Source organism: Miniopterus natalensis, chromosome 1, assembly GCF_054644295.1.
Source record: "Miniopterus natalensis isolate mMinNat1 chromosome 1, mMinNat1.hap1, whole genome shotgun sequence".
NCBI lineage: Eukaryota > Metazoa > Chordata > Mammalia > Chiroptera > Miniopteridae > Miniopterus > Miniopterus natalensis.
In genome coordinates, this window is record NC_142081.1 from 187891836 (window position 1) to 187908049 (window position 16214).

The 16214-nt window shown below is 46.3% G+C and overlaps 1 protein-coding gene across 1 annotated transcript; it reads right to left on the minus strand.

Annotated features, from left to right (window-relative positions):
• Positions 1–265: 265 nt before the first annotated feature.
• SMIM20 (small integral membrane protein 20) lies at positions 266–12443 on the minus strand. The gene is made up of 3 exons (XM_016218256.2): positions 12275–12443; positions 1340–1396; positions 266–343 (listed from the first exon to the last, which is right to left on the minus strand). Exons 1-3 carry the CDS (start codon positions 12381–12383, stop codon positions 306–308), a joined length of 204 nt encoding a protein of 67 aa, XP_016073742.1. The 5' UTR covers positions 12384–12443; the 3' UTR covers positions 266–305.
• Between the last annotated feature and the right edge of the window lie 3771 nt (positions 12444–16214).

A 16214-nucleotide genomic window follows, 5' to 3' on the forward strand; every position in this document is an offset into this window, starting at 1 on the left:
ATCACAGCGTGGCTGGGTTAGTGGAGACTGAACAATAAGTAGCTCTCCAACACAGCTGGGTGAGACGGCTTCATTTTTAGAAAGTAAACCAAATCACGAAAACCTTCCTAATGGTGTGATTTGTTCCAGGGTTCTTTTGATACTTAAGAAGGGAAATATTAATCCTTGTGCACAGTACTCTCATTGATGGCATTATAGAGTTTTCTTCTCCAGCCGCCGTCCTATAGCGAGGTGATTTATTATACTTGCTGCAGAATAGAGCATGAAGATGTCTAATTTCATAATCAGAGCTGGTGACAGCCTTCTCATTTCCTGCCAAATGGATCAGACCACACTTTTAACCCTAGAGGAAGAAACAAGAATGAAAACAGGATTTGTTTTTTAAACTTCCTACCACTTTCCTCAACCCCCAACAAACAAAATGACATGAGAATTAAGTCGTGCAATTGACAGGCTGTCTGAGCGCAGGCGAGCTGCTGGGGCCCCGGGATAGCCGGCTAGGAAGCCCTGGCAGCCATGAGAGCGTGTAAATGGCTCAGATTGCCCCACAACAGGAAGATATGTATCTGGCCTAGTTAAAAATGAAATAAAAAAGAATCCTGCCACAGAATTACAAGAGTTTGGGTTAATAAGCTGGAACCCTCTCATTCTCAGCCAACTGGCATCGTCATCTTTTTTTTAAAATCCTCACCTGAGAATATTTTTCCATTGCTTTTCAGACAAAGTGGAAGAGGGGGGAGAGAGAGAGAAACATCGATTGGCTGCCTCCTGCACATGCCCAACTGGGGCCAGGGACTGAGCCTACAACCGAGGTACATGCCCTTGACGGAATCGAACATGAGACCCTTCAGTCCACAGGCTGACGCTCTAACCACTGAACCAAAGCCACTGGGGCCAACCTGGATCATCTTAAAGTAACTAACCATCCAGCAATAAAGGGAACTTTTGAGCTTTTGTATAAAACAGAATCCCGCATCAATTAAAATAGCTCACAAGTAAACAGTATTTTCCCATGAGGGTGGTGTTTAAATAGGTGCTTGGTAAATAAGTCCGCAAAACAGCTATTCACACTTCATATTTAATTGTAAACATTACATTTTTCTGCTTACTTATCAAGGGGTAAAGAGGAGGGTGCAAACTAACAAAAAATATTCTGGAGGGGTGTATTAAAATGAAATCTCGGAGTGGCACCTAAGAATTGGCAACTGCTGTAAAATAAGTAGCACAATCACAATCTAGGCCCCTAAATGGAAGACTTCTCCCATTGCAAAGCAAGCACCCCTCCCCCACACACAACACAACAGCACAAAGGAGACTTTGCTTTGATTGTTAAGTTTACCTGGTGGCTGCACGTCTTCTTGAACAATACCTGCCCGGTTTACAGCTTGTTCCTTCTCTGAGAAACACAATGGAAAAATTACTTTTTAGCAAGAAGGGGAGGCAGTGGTGGTGGAAATATTTGTATTTTACACGGGACACGAAAGGACAGTTAGAAACCAATATATGAGTGCTATTAAATTCAGAGATGCCGTTACTCAAAGTTTTTAGGTTATGGAAGTTAGATCCTACAGCAAACAACCTGGGTATTTTCAGTGAAAGAAAGAAAACCATATTTCAAAAGAAAAGCTCCCAACTAACATATTTTCTCTGTGTGCTCAGCATTTTTGGAAAGGCAACAAAACAACTGAAAAAACAATTTTGAAAGAGCTGGTGGGCGTGATATTATGAGGGGAAGGCTGCTGAATTGAAGGAACAAGTGCAATTAACAGAAAACGATGTAGTTTATATGTCCAAAATGTACTCCACTGAAGGACTAAGCCCAGAGCTAAATATGCTATGTTTTTGATAGGAAATAGAGCAGAAAATTAATCTTTGGGTGGGTGGCTTTGGTTTGGGTAATTGAAGCTTCCCTAATTGATTGCAGGTGCTGTGCCAATTAGGAAGTGTGTTCTAGCTACAGCAGCTTGGCCGATCTCTTTGGAGATGTCCAACAGGCAAGGGCCAAGAGAAATTGGGCGTTTTATGTCTGTGGGCTTCAAGCACCCTGACACATCTTTCTAAGTGGCTTAGAATAAACCCAAGGTCTGTGAAAACAAAGACCTATTATTTTAAGTATCTCGAAAAACAAATGGCCTTTCAGGGGAAAGACTTGGAGCCAAAGTATGTTTACTACTAAATTACAGTAATTAAATGTTGTAATCAGACCTTTGTTTTAACCAGACTGACAGTATTCCTTTAAATCCACATTTAGCTCTTATTTAATATTAGACCGTTTTCTTTATTCTGGCCTCTGAATTCTCATAAAGTTATACAAGCATAAAGGTACAAGAAATAGGGTTTTGCCAAATCGAATATTCATTGAATTTGCGTCTCCAGCGATGTGGCAGAAAGTCAATCCTAAGTGACCTGCCTGATAGTTTTATCAATGCTAAGTTTTGCTTTGGCAAATAAAAAAGCTGGGCAATAGGGATGACCTGAATCTTGATATCTATTCTAAGAGAGGCAGAGGGAAGACAGAGCATAATGAAGCCCATTATAGACGATGGCCCGCCCTGGTTTTGCTGGGCCTCTCTGAAAAGTGGTGGGTGAACAACAGCCAAGACCCTCTGGCCCAAGATATGCTGAAGACTTCTTCCACCTACAGCGGATGACAAGGGGGCCTCTAGGTGTCAGACGTCCTAAAATAACTCAACAGGGGATCTCATTTCCTAAGATGTTAAAGTCCTGGAGGGCTGGGCCCTCCCCCAGTGCCAACACCGATGTCTCAAAGTCTGGACGTGTCTCAAACATGCTCTTAGAAAATTCCAGTTAGTAAAAGACTGACTATACTGTCATTGATCATGCCAGGAACAAAAAGATATAATTTTCCACACCTGAAAGGTCCATTCTCCAGTGTTATGGAAGAGGGAAGTGGTAAGTTTTTAAAAACACAATGGGTTGCCAGAAAGCACTCTAGACCTATAGATGTAAGGAAGTCGGGCGTCCTGGTGTACTCAACACCTTTCCCGAGGCAGGTACTGCAGAGCCAAAGAGGCCGGCGGACTGCCAAGCATCAAAGGAAGTGGACCTGATGGAAACGACAGAGTGCCCGTCGAACCACTTACAGTGCAGCGGAGAGCCGAGCAGAGAGACAGGAACCCCTGTCTTCACATATTCTTGCTAATTGCTAATGAGAGGCTGAGGATTTATTTTAAATAGACCATAATCCCTTTATAACCCTCTCCTTATGCAACCACCTCTTTTCTGTGCCTTGCTTTTTTTAATGGCTTGGACAGGCAATTTAAACCGATTTGCTGGACCAGTTCCTACCAACTGATAACCAGAATTAGCATCCTACCTACCTCCCCTGGTTCTTCACTCCATTAATGTTTTATAAATACTCTAAGGCCAGAGCGATCTTCTATAAATTCATGATATGACACAAAGACACTATTTGTGGATGCAGAAGACGCTAAAAGGGAAACAAACTGGTCCCTCAGGATTTAGCAAGTACATCTTGATGAGGTTGACAGTTAGGTTTCTATTTTGTTATCATTAGAGATATAGCAAATGTCTATAAGCCTCAGGAAAAGGGCGACGCAGAAGTCAGGGGGGTTTAACTATGTGAACAAATCAGAATAAGCTAATTACTGGCTTTTTAGTAGTGAGCATGTTTCTATCAGGAGTGAAATGATTAAAACGCAAATACGTGCCACTGGGCCTGGGGCTTTGTGATGCCAGTTGGAAAAGGCCCCATTCCCCAAGTCTCAGCAAGCCCGACTCTGCCCCCTGGTGTTAAGGCAGCGGTTTGATTTGCAGTTTTAATTGAGGATGGTTATCTCTAGTCAAAGGGCCAAGGTGTATTATTAAACTGGTAATGCATGCAGACTGGTAGATTTTTGTACGGTAGTAAAAGAAACCACCTAATAATTTTTAAGTCTTTGAAAATGAAAGCATATCCTTATTTAATGGCCATATTGTCCAGGTGTAGAATATGACCTCAGGAACCCCTCACGCCATCTCCTCCTGCCAATAAACAGTTAAAATAAAAGCAACTCACAGCCTAGATAATTGGACAACTGGCAACATTTGAATGTAGACTAAGTATTAGATAATAGCATTGTATCAACATTAAATTGTGTTGTGATTATGGAAGAGAACGTTCTTGTTTGTAGGAAATGCATGCTGAAGTGTTTAGGAATGAAAACTCAGTGTCTTCAACTCTCACATGGCTCAGCAAAGCAACAGTAATAATCCTATTATATGCAGACACATATATATGTGTGTCTATATATGTATGTATGTATAGATATGTTATATTTTACATATGGGAGAAAAAGCAAATGTAGCAAAATGTTAACTGGTGCCCTGGGCCGGTGGTTCAGTTGGCTGAAGCATCACCCTGTGCACCAAAAAGTGTGTGTGTTCGACTCCCAGTCAGGGCCCATACCTAGGCTGTGGGTTGGATCTCCGGTCCGGGCGCCTACAGAGGCACCCAAAGTTTCTCTTACATCGGTGTTGCTTTCTCTCTCTCTCTCTCTCTCTCCCCCCCCCCTTTCCTCTCTCTGTAAAAATCAATAAAAAATATCGTTAGGTGAGGATTGAAAAAAAAAAAGACTGGTAAATCTAAGTGAAGGATAGACAGGAATTTATTGCACAATTCTTAGGTCTTTTCCGTTTTTTTCCTTTTTTAGTAACAAAAATACACAACTGCAAAACAAGTATAAGGAAGTCTGACAACACTGTGACTGTTCCATGATGATTACTTCAAAGTAGCTTTTTTCAAACAGCAAATGTAAAATTTAAAAAGGACTTTCCCAGGGCTCCCATTTGCTGCTGTTGCCTGGACACATACATCATCTAGATGTGCACGGGGTGATCCAGAGCTCCATGGGCACTGGTGGCGAGTGTAGGTGCGAGCCGGCAGTCGAGGGGGCCCAATGACCGTGGTGGCCAGTGTGCCTAGTAGCTGAGGGGACCAAATGGCCACTGGAAGCACTGGCTCCTCCCAACCCTGTAAACACGTTTCCTCACCAGATTGTCTAGTTGCATTCAGAGAGCTCTGTAAGGCTGCTTAGAAAACAAGACTTGTCTGTGCATCTCATTTGACTCCGTGGTGGGAGGAATAAAAAGCATATTCTAAGCACCTGGCATGTGACAGGGAGAATGCCCTTCTGGTAAGAATCATTTCCCCATCAAGCGATTTCGTGTAACAGTATTTGGACGCTGTACAATGTACTGTTAGTTGGGAGCAGCAAGGTGCAGCAAAACACACAAATGACAGGTAGGAGAACCGAGGTTCTCACAGCTCTTGCAAGTAACCTGCACTGTGCTATGAAACACTCCTTGCAGTCAGGTGGGACAGGGCGTCAGTAAGCAGCAGACAAGGCTGGGGACTTAGGGTCTGTTGTCCACCCTGCAATGTGCTGAATGACTTTGGGCAAGTCACCTAAAAGAGAGGAGTTAAGGAGCATAGGGTCTCTGGTAAAAGTATGATTTTATGCTTCCGCAGATCTAATAAATTTAAAATTGAACAGGACCACAGAAAAGGATCTGATTCGGTCTCATTTCACGGGCTGGCCTAAAATGCCATATATCAGTTATTTTAAAAGGCCATGTTCAGGATCACTGTCTGGTTCTGGGATACGAAGTTAGATTAGGCTTCAAGCTACAGCATCTGTTCTCGTCCCTGAACGTGGGCTCTTCAGACGAGACAAGCCGTGCGAACACGATGAGAGCTAAAAGGCACATCTGGGATTCCCTCCAGAAGCACAACGTTCTCCATACTTCTTGTTTGGGATCACTGACCACCAAGGCCAACTCGCCACCTCCCCAGGGCTCATTTTGATACCAAGGTACACTGTGCAGAGCTGACCTTATACTTCACGTAATTCTGAGTAAAGTCTGGCTGGGTTTAGTGAAAGAGCTGAAGATCACAGTGAATGTCGACATGAAATCCCCTGAGGCAGGCTTGTGACAGCAGCTTGCCTGATTGTAAAGCATGGAAGATCTCCTTGGCTTTATTTTACCGAAGCAGCCTTCTCCTCTTTTCTGCTGCATTGTGGCTTATTCCAGCAGGGGCCCTGGAACCTACCTGTCCCCACACTCCCATGCCCCGGCTGGCCAGCACCAGCCAGGCAAGCCCAGCGGAATGGCCCACACTGACTTTACGCTTGAGCCCTACATGGCCTCGGCTCCTGCCTTCCCACCACTGGCCCCACTTCTCAAGGACTGGGTGACTGCCCCGCCCTTCCAAGAACTATGGGCTTCTCTAGATCTGCCCAGAATCCTGAGCAATACAAACACATGAGGGACAGTCAGAGGCGGAAGACCCAACAGGAGAGGCTAAGAGGAGTGGCTGAAGGGCAGGAGCAACATAGCAAAGCCAGGAGGACTCTCGGAGGGGGCAGTTACAGAAACCCAGGCATGAGGGGGTTTCAAGGAAGGAGTGTCTGGCCGGTGGTTGTGCCTCTCACTCACTGATGACCCGACCTCCTGCATTACAGAGGGAAGCGCCCACAGCTTCCCAACATCTAACCTGATTTAGCTGCCTCCATACCTGCCCTTCCTCCTGAGCTGACAGCAGAGCTGTCCTGCCTTCCGTCCAAGACTCTCTCCTCCATCTGATCTCAAGATCCCACACCGCCTCCCACTCTATGGCTTGTCTCCTCTCTCCAGCATCTTTCTTTGTCCAGAGACTCTCTTGGCTCTCCCGTCTCTCCCAGACAAAAGTAAAACACAACTCTCACTAGACCCCTGGACCTGCAAATACATTTTGGCATTCTCCTTCCCATACGGCCAAACATCCTTAGTGAATTTAATACCGTTTCCTCTTCATTCCACTGCAATCTGCTTTCTGCCCACTGCTTTCTGCAAACCACCTAGAGCATTCTTAACAAAGTGACCTATGACCTTTACCTTTAAAAAAAAATCTAATGGCTATTTTCGCTTCTTTTCTTCCTGTCTCCAAGAAGCCTAACCCTGCTACCACACCCCTTTTCATGAACAGCTGTCTTCATGGGGCTGGTGACTACAGCCTCTCCTGATTTTAATGCTGGCCACCCCTTCTCCTGACTGCTTGCTCTTCAGTGTTCACCAGCATTCTGGTCCTCGGCTGACTTGCCTCTTTCAATCTCTGAATGTTGCCTGGGAGCCCTTCCCTCCAATGACTCTGATCCCATCCAGTGCTGATGACACTGCATCTCTAGCTCCAGCTCAGCTCCAGGATCTCAGCTCCAGAATGGACCTCCAACTGCCTATGGGAAATCTCCAAGAGCACCTCCTGACACCTAAAACTCAATATACCCCAAATGCAACCAGCTCGTCCTTTCACCCCCAAAACTGATTCCTTCTTGTGTTTCTTACTAAATGACCAGCACCTCCATCCCCTCAGCTGCCGGAGCCAGAAAGCTGGGTGCCATTCTCCTTCCTCTCCCTCCCTTACCTGTGGCTTAATCAGTCACAAATCCAGGTGGAGTTTACTTCTTTTTTAAAAAAATATATATCTTTATTAAAGATTTCAGAGAGAGGAAAGGAGAGGGAGAGAGAGAGATAGAAACATCAATGATGAGAGAGTCACTGATGGAGCCCGCAACCCGGGCATGTGCCCTGACCGGGAACTGAACCCCGATCGCCTGGATCCTAGGTCGACGCTCAACCGCTGAGCCATGCCCGGCCGGGCTGGAGTTTACTTCTTAAATACAGCTCCCAAATTCAGTACTTCTTCCCAGTCCCAGAGCCACCACTCTGGTTCAGGCTCCAGTCACTTCTCCCCGCTGTCCTGTGCCCACGGGGAGTACAGCCTTCTGGTACCTGGCCTTTCTGCCTCCAGCCTCGACCCTTCCACCCCCCCCTTCACATTACAGAGCAACGCCGGTCAAGAGTGAATCTCATCACCTCGTCCTTCAGATTCAGATACTTCAGGGCTCTGAGGACAGCAGAGGGTTACTGAGGCATTTTAACCAAGCAGGATGATGCAATTCAAAGAACAAATAGCATGACCATGACCACAGCAGAAGACCTGCAGTTCTCTACGTTTTCTGACAAACAAGAATGAATTTTCCCAGTTACAAATTCTCACTAAAGGAATATTAACAGATGTATTTCAGAATGAAGAAAACTGAAACTAGAAAGGAGATGCAAGAAGGACTTGTGCCTGAAAAATGTGGGTAAAGAGAAACAATCAGTGACTGTATGAAACATCGTGATTTAGGGAGCAACAAAAACAAGGTAGGACTGAGGTTGTGCGTAAGAACAGGGTGGAGCTCAGGCGTTCTAAGGTCTTTGTATATTTCACAGGGAGGTAAAAATATGGACTAACTTTAAACAATAATCATAAAATAATAACAGAATGTAAAACTTTCAAACTACATAGTAGAGGAGGGAGAAAAATAAAGCCTTGAAGGCAAGAAAGGAAGAAAAAAGGAAGTATAGAGAGAAAAATAGAAAACACAAAATAAGATGGAGAAAATAAAAGTAAATATAATAATAAACATAATAAATGAAAATGAACTCAATCCAACAGTTAAAAGAGATGATCAGATTGGATTAAAACATCCAGTTTAGCCTTGGCTGGTGTGGCTCAGTGGTTAGAGTGTCAGCCCGCACACTGGGCACATACATGGGTTGTAGGTTTGATACCTGGCCCGGGTTGGGGCATGTGTGGGAGGCAACCAGTTGATGTGTTTCTCTCACATCGATGTTTCTCTCTCTCTCTCTCTCTCTTCCCGCCCCCCTTCCACTCTCTAAAAATCAATGGAAAAAATATTCTTGAGTATTAACAACAAAAAGTCCAGTTTAGGCTTAAGTACAAATAAAGGCTGACTATAAGAGGATAGATATGTAGGAAAATATTAACCAGAAGAAAGCTGGCTAACTATAATAATAACATCAGATAAAATAGAGTGGGGAGGAATATGTGGGATAAAGAAGACCCCTATATAATGATAGTTGAAAACAATCTCCAGAATATTTTCGGTTATGTGCACCTAATAACATGGCCTCACAATATCGAAACAGAATCAAGAAGCTTGATCTGTGATCAACATATATAGAACCTGTACCCAACAACCAGGGACTACACAGCATTCCAAGCACATAGAAAACATTTGTAAAAATTGATCTGTACTAAGCCACAAATCTTCACCAATATCAAAGAATCAAAATCGCAGTCCACATTCTTTAACTACAGATGCAAATAAGGTAGAAATCATCCACAAAAAGTAAGCGGAAAGACCACTGTTAGAAAATGAGGAGTAGCTGGGGGCCTGGTGGAAGCAGGGAGAGCAACTCAGAGTCCAAGCAGTGGGTGGGCGAGGTGGGTGGGACGAAGGTGAGACGGAAAGAAGTGCTCTGACTGTTTTGTTTGGTCATGTCCACCCAGCACCTACCAGTGACAGGTACACAGTAATTACTAAAATCCATGTTTTGGAGTGTGTGTTTTTAATCTTCACCCAAGGATATGGCTTTTTCTCTTAATTGATTTGAGAGAGCGAGGAAGGGGAAGAGAGAGGAACATCAATGCGAGATAGAAACATCAATCAGTGGCCAGGGATTGAGCCCACAACCTAGTGTATATGCCCTGACCAGGAATCAAATCCACAACCTTTTGGTGTATGGGACGATGCTCCAAACTACTAACCCACCCTTAAAATCCAGGCTTTGAAAAATTTTTTTTAAAAGCTAAATAAATGCTAGTTGAACATGTGGAAATTAAGTTAAGCTTCTCCCTTCCTGTGGTCTCCCATGATCACAAACGCCTCACCTCCCTGGACCCCAGCCCTGGGTGTGTCTCCTCCCTAAATCTCCTTGTCTAACATCCCTGCCCTTGTGGCTCACTATTATTATTTTAAGTATTTTTATTGATATTTAGAGAGAGAGGAAGAGAGAGGGAGAGAGAGGAACATAGACGCGAGACCAAAGTATGGATCGGCTGCCTCCTGCACGCCCCCTGCCAGGGATTGAGCGACTCCCAACCAACTGAGCCATACTGGCCAGGGCATGGTTCCTTATTTTTTAAAATGTTTTTATGGGATGCCTAATATAAGACTATACTAAATATTTCCACACCTGTTATCTCATTAAAAACACCCCAAAAACTGTAAATTCCCTGTAAGCTCCATTGCTACAGATGAGGAAAGCGGCCGAGCTCAGAGAGGTTAAGTACCTCCCTTAAGGTCCTCATCTCCTAGCCCCTCACCTGCCTTCCTCGATTTTCTCACTCCCTTAGAGGGGGTATGGTGCCGTGGTGCACCAATTAAGGGCACCTATTCAAATCCCAGGTCTGTGACTCATCAGCTGTGGGTCCTAGTGTGAGTTCCTTAACTGTTCCATACCTCAGTCTGTCCACACGTAAAATGGGGATTATGCTCACATCAATACCACAGAGGGTTGTTATGAGAACTAAATGAGTTAATATATATGAAGTGCTTGGAAGGGAGCCAGACATGGTATGTATAGTAAACTTTTAATAAATACTAGTTGTTTAGTATTACTTACCTGTTTAAAGAATCAGTTATGACTCTCAAATAATGAGGCAAAATGGGGCAAATTAAGTAAAATTGAACCATAAAAGTGGGCAGACATAGACTGCCTTCAACTAGATATTGTGGCCACTCACTAACCATTCACCTAAAAGGCCTGATTTGCCTGTCTCAAGTGACTCAGACAACCACAGGTTCTAGAGAATCCCTGTAAGACTGTTGTTGGGATCCACGGCACAAGCCTCCACCTTGATCACCTGATCTGGACCATGATTTCTCAACCTCATGACCATTCCCATTCGAGGCTGGGTATTTCTTTATTGTGAGAATCTATCCTGTGCACTGCAGAAAGTTTAGCAGCATCCCTGGCCTCTATCCACTAGATGCCAGCAGCACACTCACCCCATCCCACCCCGCCCCCAGTTGTGACAAGCAAAATGTCTCTAGATAGAACCAAATATCCCCTGGGTGACAAATCATCCCCAGGTAAAAGCCACTGCTCTAGTCTTCAAAATTGAAACTTTTCTAGTGGGATCCAAAGCAGACCCCCCTCCTCCCATGTGCCGTTCCAGAGGCTGTTATAAAATAGCCTGTGACCAGGATCCAATAAGGGAGGATGATGGAAATAGATTATACAGGACGTCCCACAGCCCTACGTTTACCCCCCACGCGTGGTACTGAGGCTGGAAGGCAGGATGCACAGAGGCCATTTTAATCTTGGCTGATGAAAAGGAGCTATGAGGAAATTTAAATGTGTATTTCAAATGCTCTGCCTCCAGAAGCCAAATGCTGTAGCATTTGTAATGGGCAGAGCGTTTACACGGAGCTTTCGCCTTCAAATCGCCAAGGCTTCAGCCTCCGCTAATATTCTCAAGGGGCACGGTTGGCCCTCTTCCATCTTCAAGATGATTCAGGTTTCCTGGAGAACACAATGAGCCTCTAATGCCCAATATTTCCTCCCTGACAGATGGTTTCAGATGTATCAAAGTGCTAATCCTTGCTGAGGTATAGGTCTCAAGGAAGGAGAGTTTGGCTTTTAGTATGATAGGACTTGAATGATTAAGGAGGAAAATTACTCCCCGGATATTCACCATTGTCATGTGAGCAACCAGCTTAAAATGAAGACGGCAGAATCTGAAAAAAGATTAGAGAAAAGAGAGGAAAAATCTAAAAAAACCCAGGTTAACAGTTTAGGTGTTTAGGTTTGAAACATTTCCGCCCAAAGACATCTCTGGGAGTGGAAATGAAGTTGCCAATAAAATCACCTTCAAGCTCAGGAAGATTAGGGTTCAATCGGCCTCCCCCCCGCCCCCCCATTCCCAGCTGCAGTGTGTGGAAGCTCTGGAGGCAGGGGCCTGGGTCGGAATATTTGCCTCGCCACTTACTAGCTGTGTGACCTTGGGCATGTTCTAGAGCCTCTGAGCCTCAGTTTCCCCGCCTGTATAGTGGGTAATAATACCTACCTCAAAATGAGGTTGTGGAAATTGAACCATCCAATGTATGCACAACCTGATGTATGATAAGCATTCAGTTAATGTTAACTGTAAGTATGAACTAGCATTTGGTGTCGACCTACTATGTGCAGGCCACTTTCATTACCACCTTTGAGAATCAAGGGAGGCTAGAGGGGTGGATTTCAGATATTATAGAACTAGTTATCCGCTCAGGATTGGAGAGATGGAGGCATTCGTCTACGGTCACAGAGCTGCACACGGCAGAATTCAGACCCAGGTCAGCCCGACCCCGGGGTCGAGATCTTTCCGGGTCCCCACGTGGAGTTACGGGGTCACCGCAAGCGGACAGAGGTCACTCACTGTATTCCTCCAGCCGCATCAGGGGCCGGAAGTAGATGGGGTAGAAGGCGGCGCCGACCAGGGAGATGAAGCCGCCGAAAATGAGCGCGGTGCGCAGGTTCTGGGACATGGCGCCCGCGGGAGCTGCCCTGACCGGCTCGGAGCCCCGCGACTCGGGATCCCGCTGCAGCCGCCGGGTCCCGACCCGGCTCGGAAGAGGCGGAGCCGCTTTCGCTTCCGGGCCTTGGGGGCGGGGCCAGGAGGCGGGGCGGGGCGAGGTCGGGGTGGGCGGGGCCTGGGCGGGGTTGGGCGGCGGGGGCGGGGCGGGGGCGGGGCCTCCGGTCGGCGCACCGCCTCCCGCCCGCCCTCGCCGTGTCCTGCACCTGTGGGCCCCTGGAGGTGGCTTTAGATGCAGTTTGTTTCCGCTGTCGCTCTCCACGCCGGGATCCCAGTTCTGCACCCCCGGCCCTGCCCTGACCTCTGTGTGGCTCTCCCCTCAGCCGCCAGGGGGAGCAGGCTGACCTCTGCTGACCTTTTTTGCCACTGTCTCCTTTACCAGCCACGCTGTCCTGTTCTTCCCCCACTGCTTTGATTTCAGCAGCTGACTTAATGCCCTTTTAAGTCGGCCCCTTTTATAAGTGAGGGAACCGCGGTTTTGGACAAGTCACTTGGCCTCCCCGAGGGTGATTTGAGGGGATTAGAGACAAAGGGGGCAAATCGCCAGGCCCAGCGTGGCCTGCAGGGGATTCTGAAACCCCAGCCACAGGGCTTCTGCACCAAGACTAGCCTGGGAGGAATGTTGTTTCCACATCCATGCTGCAGAAGACGTTTTCTGACTCCGTTTTCCCCTCCCGTGTCTCCCCCTGTTCCCTTTACAAATGAGGGTGGGGAGTAAGTGGGGATCAGCACAGGGCAGAGAGCCAGCGGCCAGCCCCGCGGATGGGACCTTGGGGCTCTGCCTTATTGCCTGGGGTGGGAGGCCACTGAAGACGGACGTCTGTTTGGTCTTCCTGTGACCACCATCCTCCATGGTTCAGGGTGGGCTGTGGCTGCGTGTGACCTGCCCAGGGGTATGCTGACTGAGCAGCTGAGACTAAGATTCCTCGGACCTTCACTCCCGTCTTTTACAAATAAGAAAGATACCAGCAGCTGGGAGCTGGGGAGCAAAGAGGATATTCATCTTGACCCAGCAACATTATTTAGTCCAGAAAAGATGTATGATCTTTCAGAAATGGTGTGCTTTCAGAGCACAGGTTGCCTCTTTCTTGGTAGTTTTGTAGTTGAATCAAGCTACTGTCTGCCTCCGTGGTTCCAGAAGCATATAAATCAGGTGTTCAATCTGTCAGCAGATTTATGAACCATCAGCCATGCCCCAAACGCCAGGCAAAGTGCTACGGGGGACACAAAGATGAATAAGATGTGACCCTTGCTCTCCAGGATCTTGCCATGTGGATGAAGAGACAGGACATATACATAAAAAGAAAACTAATGACCCGATGTTGCCGGTGAGTGATGTGGTCCTGCAGGCTACAGAGGTTCAGAGGAGGAAGACAGATGACTGAAGGGTGAGGCTGCTGCTCCTCAGGCGCTTGCTGGAGCTTGTTAGGGTGAGGACAGGAGACTTCATAGAAAGAGGGAATGAAGTGCTGTATGCTTTATATCACATGATATGAAAATCCCCAGGTGTGGTGCACATTTGTCATTTTAGCAGCACCCACTTGGCTTTCTGTTGATAGTACCCTGAATATCTTTCGGCAAACCACTCCTCTCCCATGAGGCAAGCTGGGGCTTCTCAGGCCCCCTCTCAAATCCTTACTTTTTCCCAGCTCCAAGATTTAAGCATATGACCAAGCCTGGCCAAGCTCCCTCACTATAGGGGTTGGTCATCAAATATAGCTGCAACTTCCTGGCCACATAACCCCCATTTGAGCCAACCATGGTCTGTCCCAGCTGCTGGAAAGCTGGGTTTGAACTTGAAAGGATGAGACCCTGGAGCTGCTGGAGACCACCATTTAGAGACTGAGAATGAGGAAAACACAGCAGAAGGAGACCTGAGAGATAGAAATCAGATGCTGATGTTACATTTGAGCCTCTGAAGCCAGCTGTGCCTAAAATGGGATCTATCCCTGCACTTCTGGGTAACACAAAGTCCCCTCTTTACTGAAGCCAATTTGAATTAGGTTCTGTCTTTGAAAACAGAAGGAGCCCCAGATGAAATCACCATGGGTGTAATTTCATTTGCTTAACACCTCCCTGAGCGGCAAGTCAAGGATTGCCCTGCTTTATAGGCCATCTATGCCATTTGTATAGCTTATTAGCATCATCACACCAAAAACTTAGCACTTGCTTGCCACTGAGTCCTACCAAATATTAAGTCCATCTCTTTGATCCCAGGGTTCTCCCTGTTTCCAAGAATTCCACTGACCTATAAATTAAATCAGGAAAGACTTATTGTGTACGTATTCAGGGGAAAGCATTAAACTAGTTGATTGGGAACACAAAAAGGAAGCAGTCAACATCTGTGTGTTCAACAAAGGTTCACTGAACCAGGAACAATGTTCCAGGCACCTTTCAGGTGCAGGAGGAGGCAACAGTGAATTAACAGTAGAGTCCATTGTCCTCATGGTGTCCACGGTCTGGTGGAGAAATGAGATGTGGCAATGGATAGCAAGTAATTGCTTTTTGGCCACTCAGCCTCCTCTAATAATAGCTCCTGATTCTTTTCAGAGAATGACCTCTCATCTTGGCACTCTCGGTTGGACTGTAAATCTAGGCGCCCTGTACATTCCTATCAATACCAATATCAAGGCTGTAGAACCGTTCCCCTGTGTTAGTCACGATCACAGGTTTATCTGTTCAGTACTCACCAACCCCCATGTATAGGTATCTCCATTTTAAGAGGGGGAAGCTGAGGCATAGCAGGAATGGCTAGTTCAAGGTCACGTACCTATTAAGTGGCAGAGCTGGAATTCAAATTCAGGCTGTTTGTCTTCAGAGACCTGCTCTTACCATCAACCTACGCTACCTTGCAGAGTCAGTGAGCTCATGCTGTCTGAGTGTGGGTCCAGTTCTATCCTGGTCTAATTGTCCTTTCTCACGGAAATCAGAATTATAAGGATGGTGACACAAGGACAGATAGCACAGTTGCAGTGAGTTTTTATCATTGCTAATATTCTGATGAGACTTCTGTATATCTCCCACCTGCCTGGAACCCTGGAGTTTCTGTCATTCCCTCTTGCGGTCTGATTCTCCACTGTTCATCGTATTGCGCAGGCCGCCCCACGTGCTCCCAGGAACTTCGATTAGAGTCAGTTTTGGTTGCAATAGCACCAGGAGCCCTTATAGCGACAGAAATTTCCACATGGCATAGACAGAGGGCTTGGGGCTTCATAGCTGTGCAAATGTTTGTAAAAGCCAGAGGAAGTTTGGGTCTGGGGGAAAGTATTTGTGCAAAAGGAGAAAGAGCTCAGGGATGTAGGGAGACAGACTGCAAGTCACATATGTCAGGAGTCCTAGGGTGCATATTTTCATCTCAATCACTGAGAAAAAAAATTGGTTTGGGCTCCTACCCAGCACTTTCTCCTTTTTTCCTTGGATGTGAAGATTGAATGCTTGCAGGGAGCAGACCACCAGTGGTGTCCTGCATGGGTTTCAGACAGACATCAAAGTTAATCCGCTCTCTGATCTAAGCAAAATGGTGATGAGGGTTTCATGGGACAGCAGCTCCACTAATTGTGGCACTGCAGCGCAGCTGATGTATTTTTAGAATATTGTGGATTCCCAAGAAGTACCAGTGCTTTCTGCAGGAAGACAGACTGGAAGGTTGGGGTTGGAACAGAGCGAGATCTAATGCAGGATCCTCTGGACCTATAGTTTTGAGAATGTGTAGGGAAATCCTTCTCTGTTCTCGTCGCCACTCTGACTCTCTGAGTGCCTACTCATCTGTATAAATGTTTCCAAT

Coding starts and splice junctions, on each gene's coding strand:
- SMIM20 (XM_016218256.2), bottom strand. CDS start 12,383: ATGTCCCAGAACCTGCGCACCGCGCTCATTTTCGGCGGCTTCATCTCC. Junction 1,397..12,274: donor GATGCGGCTGGAGGAATACA/GTGAGTGACCTC, acceptor TGTGTTTCTCAG/AGAAGGAACAAGCTGTAAAC. Junction 344..1,339: donor AGAAGACGTGCAGCCACCAG/GTAAACTTAACA, acceptor TTCTTCCTCTAG/GGTTAAAAGTGTGGTCTGAT.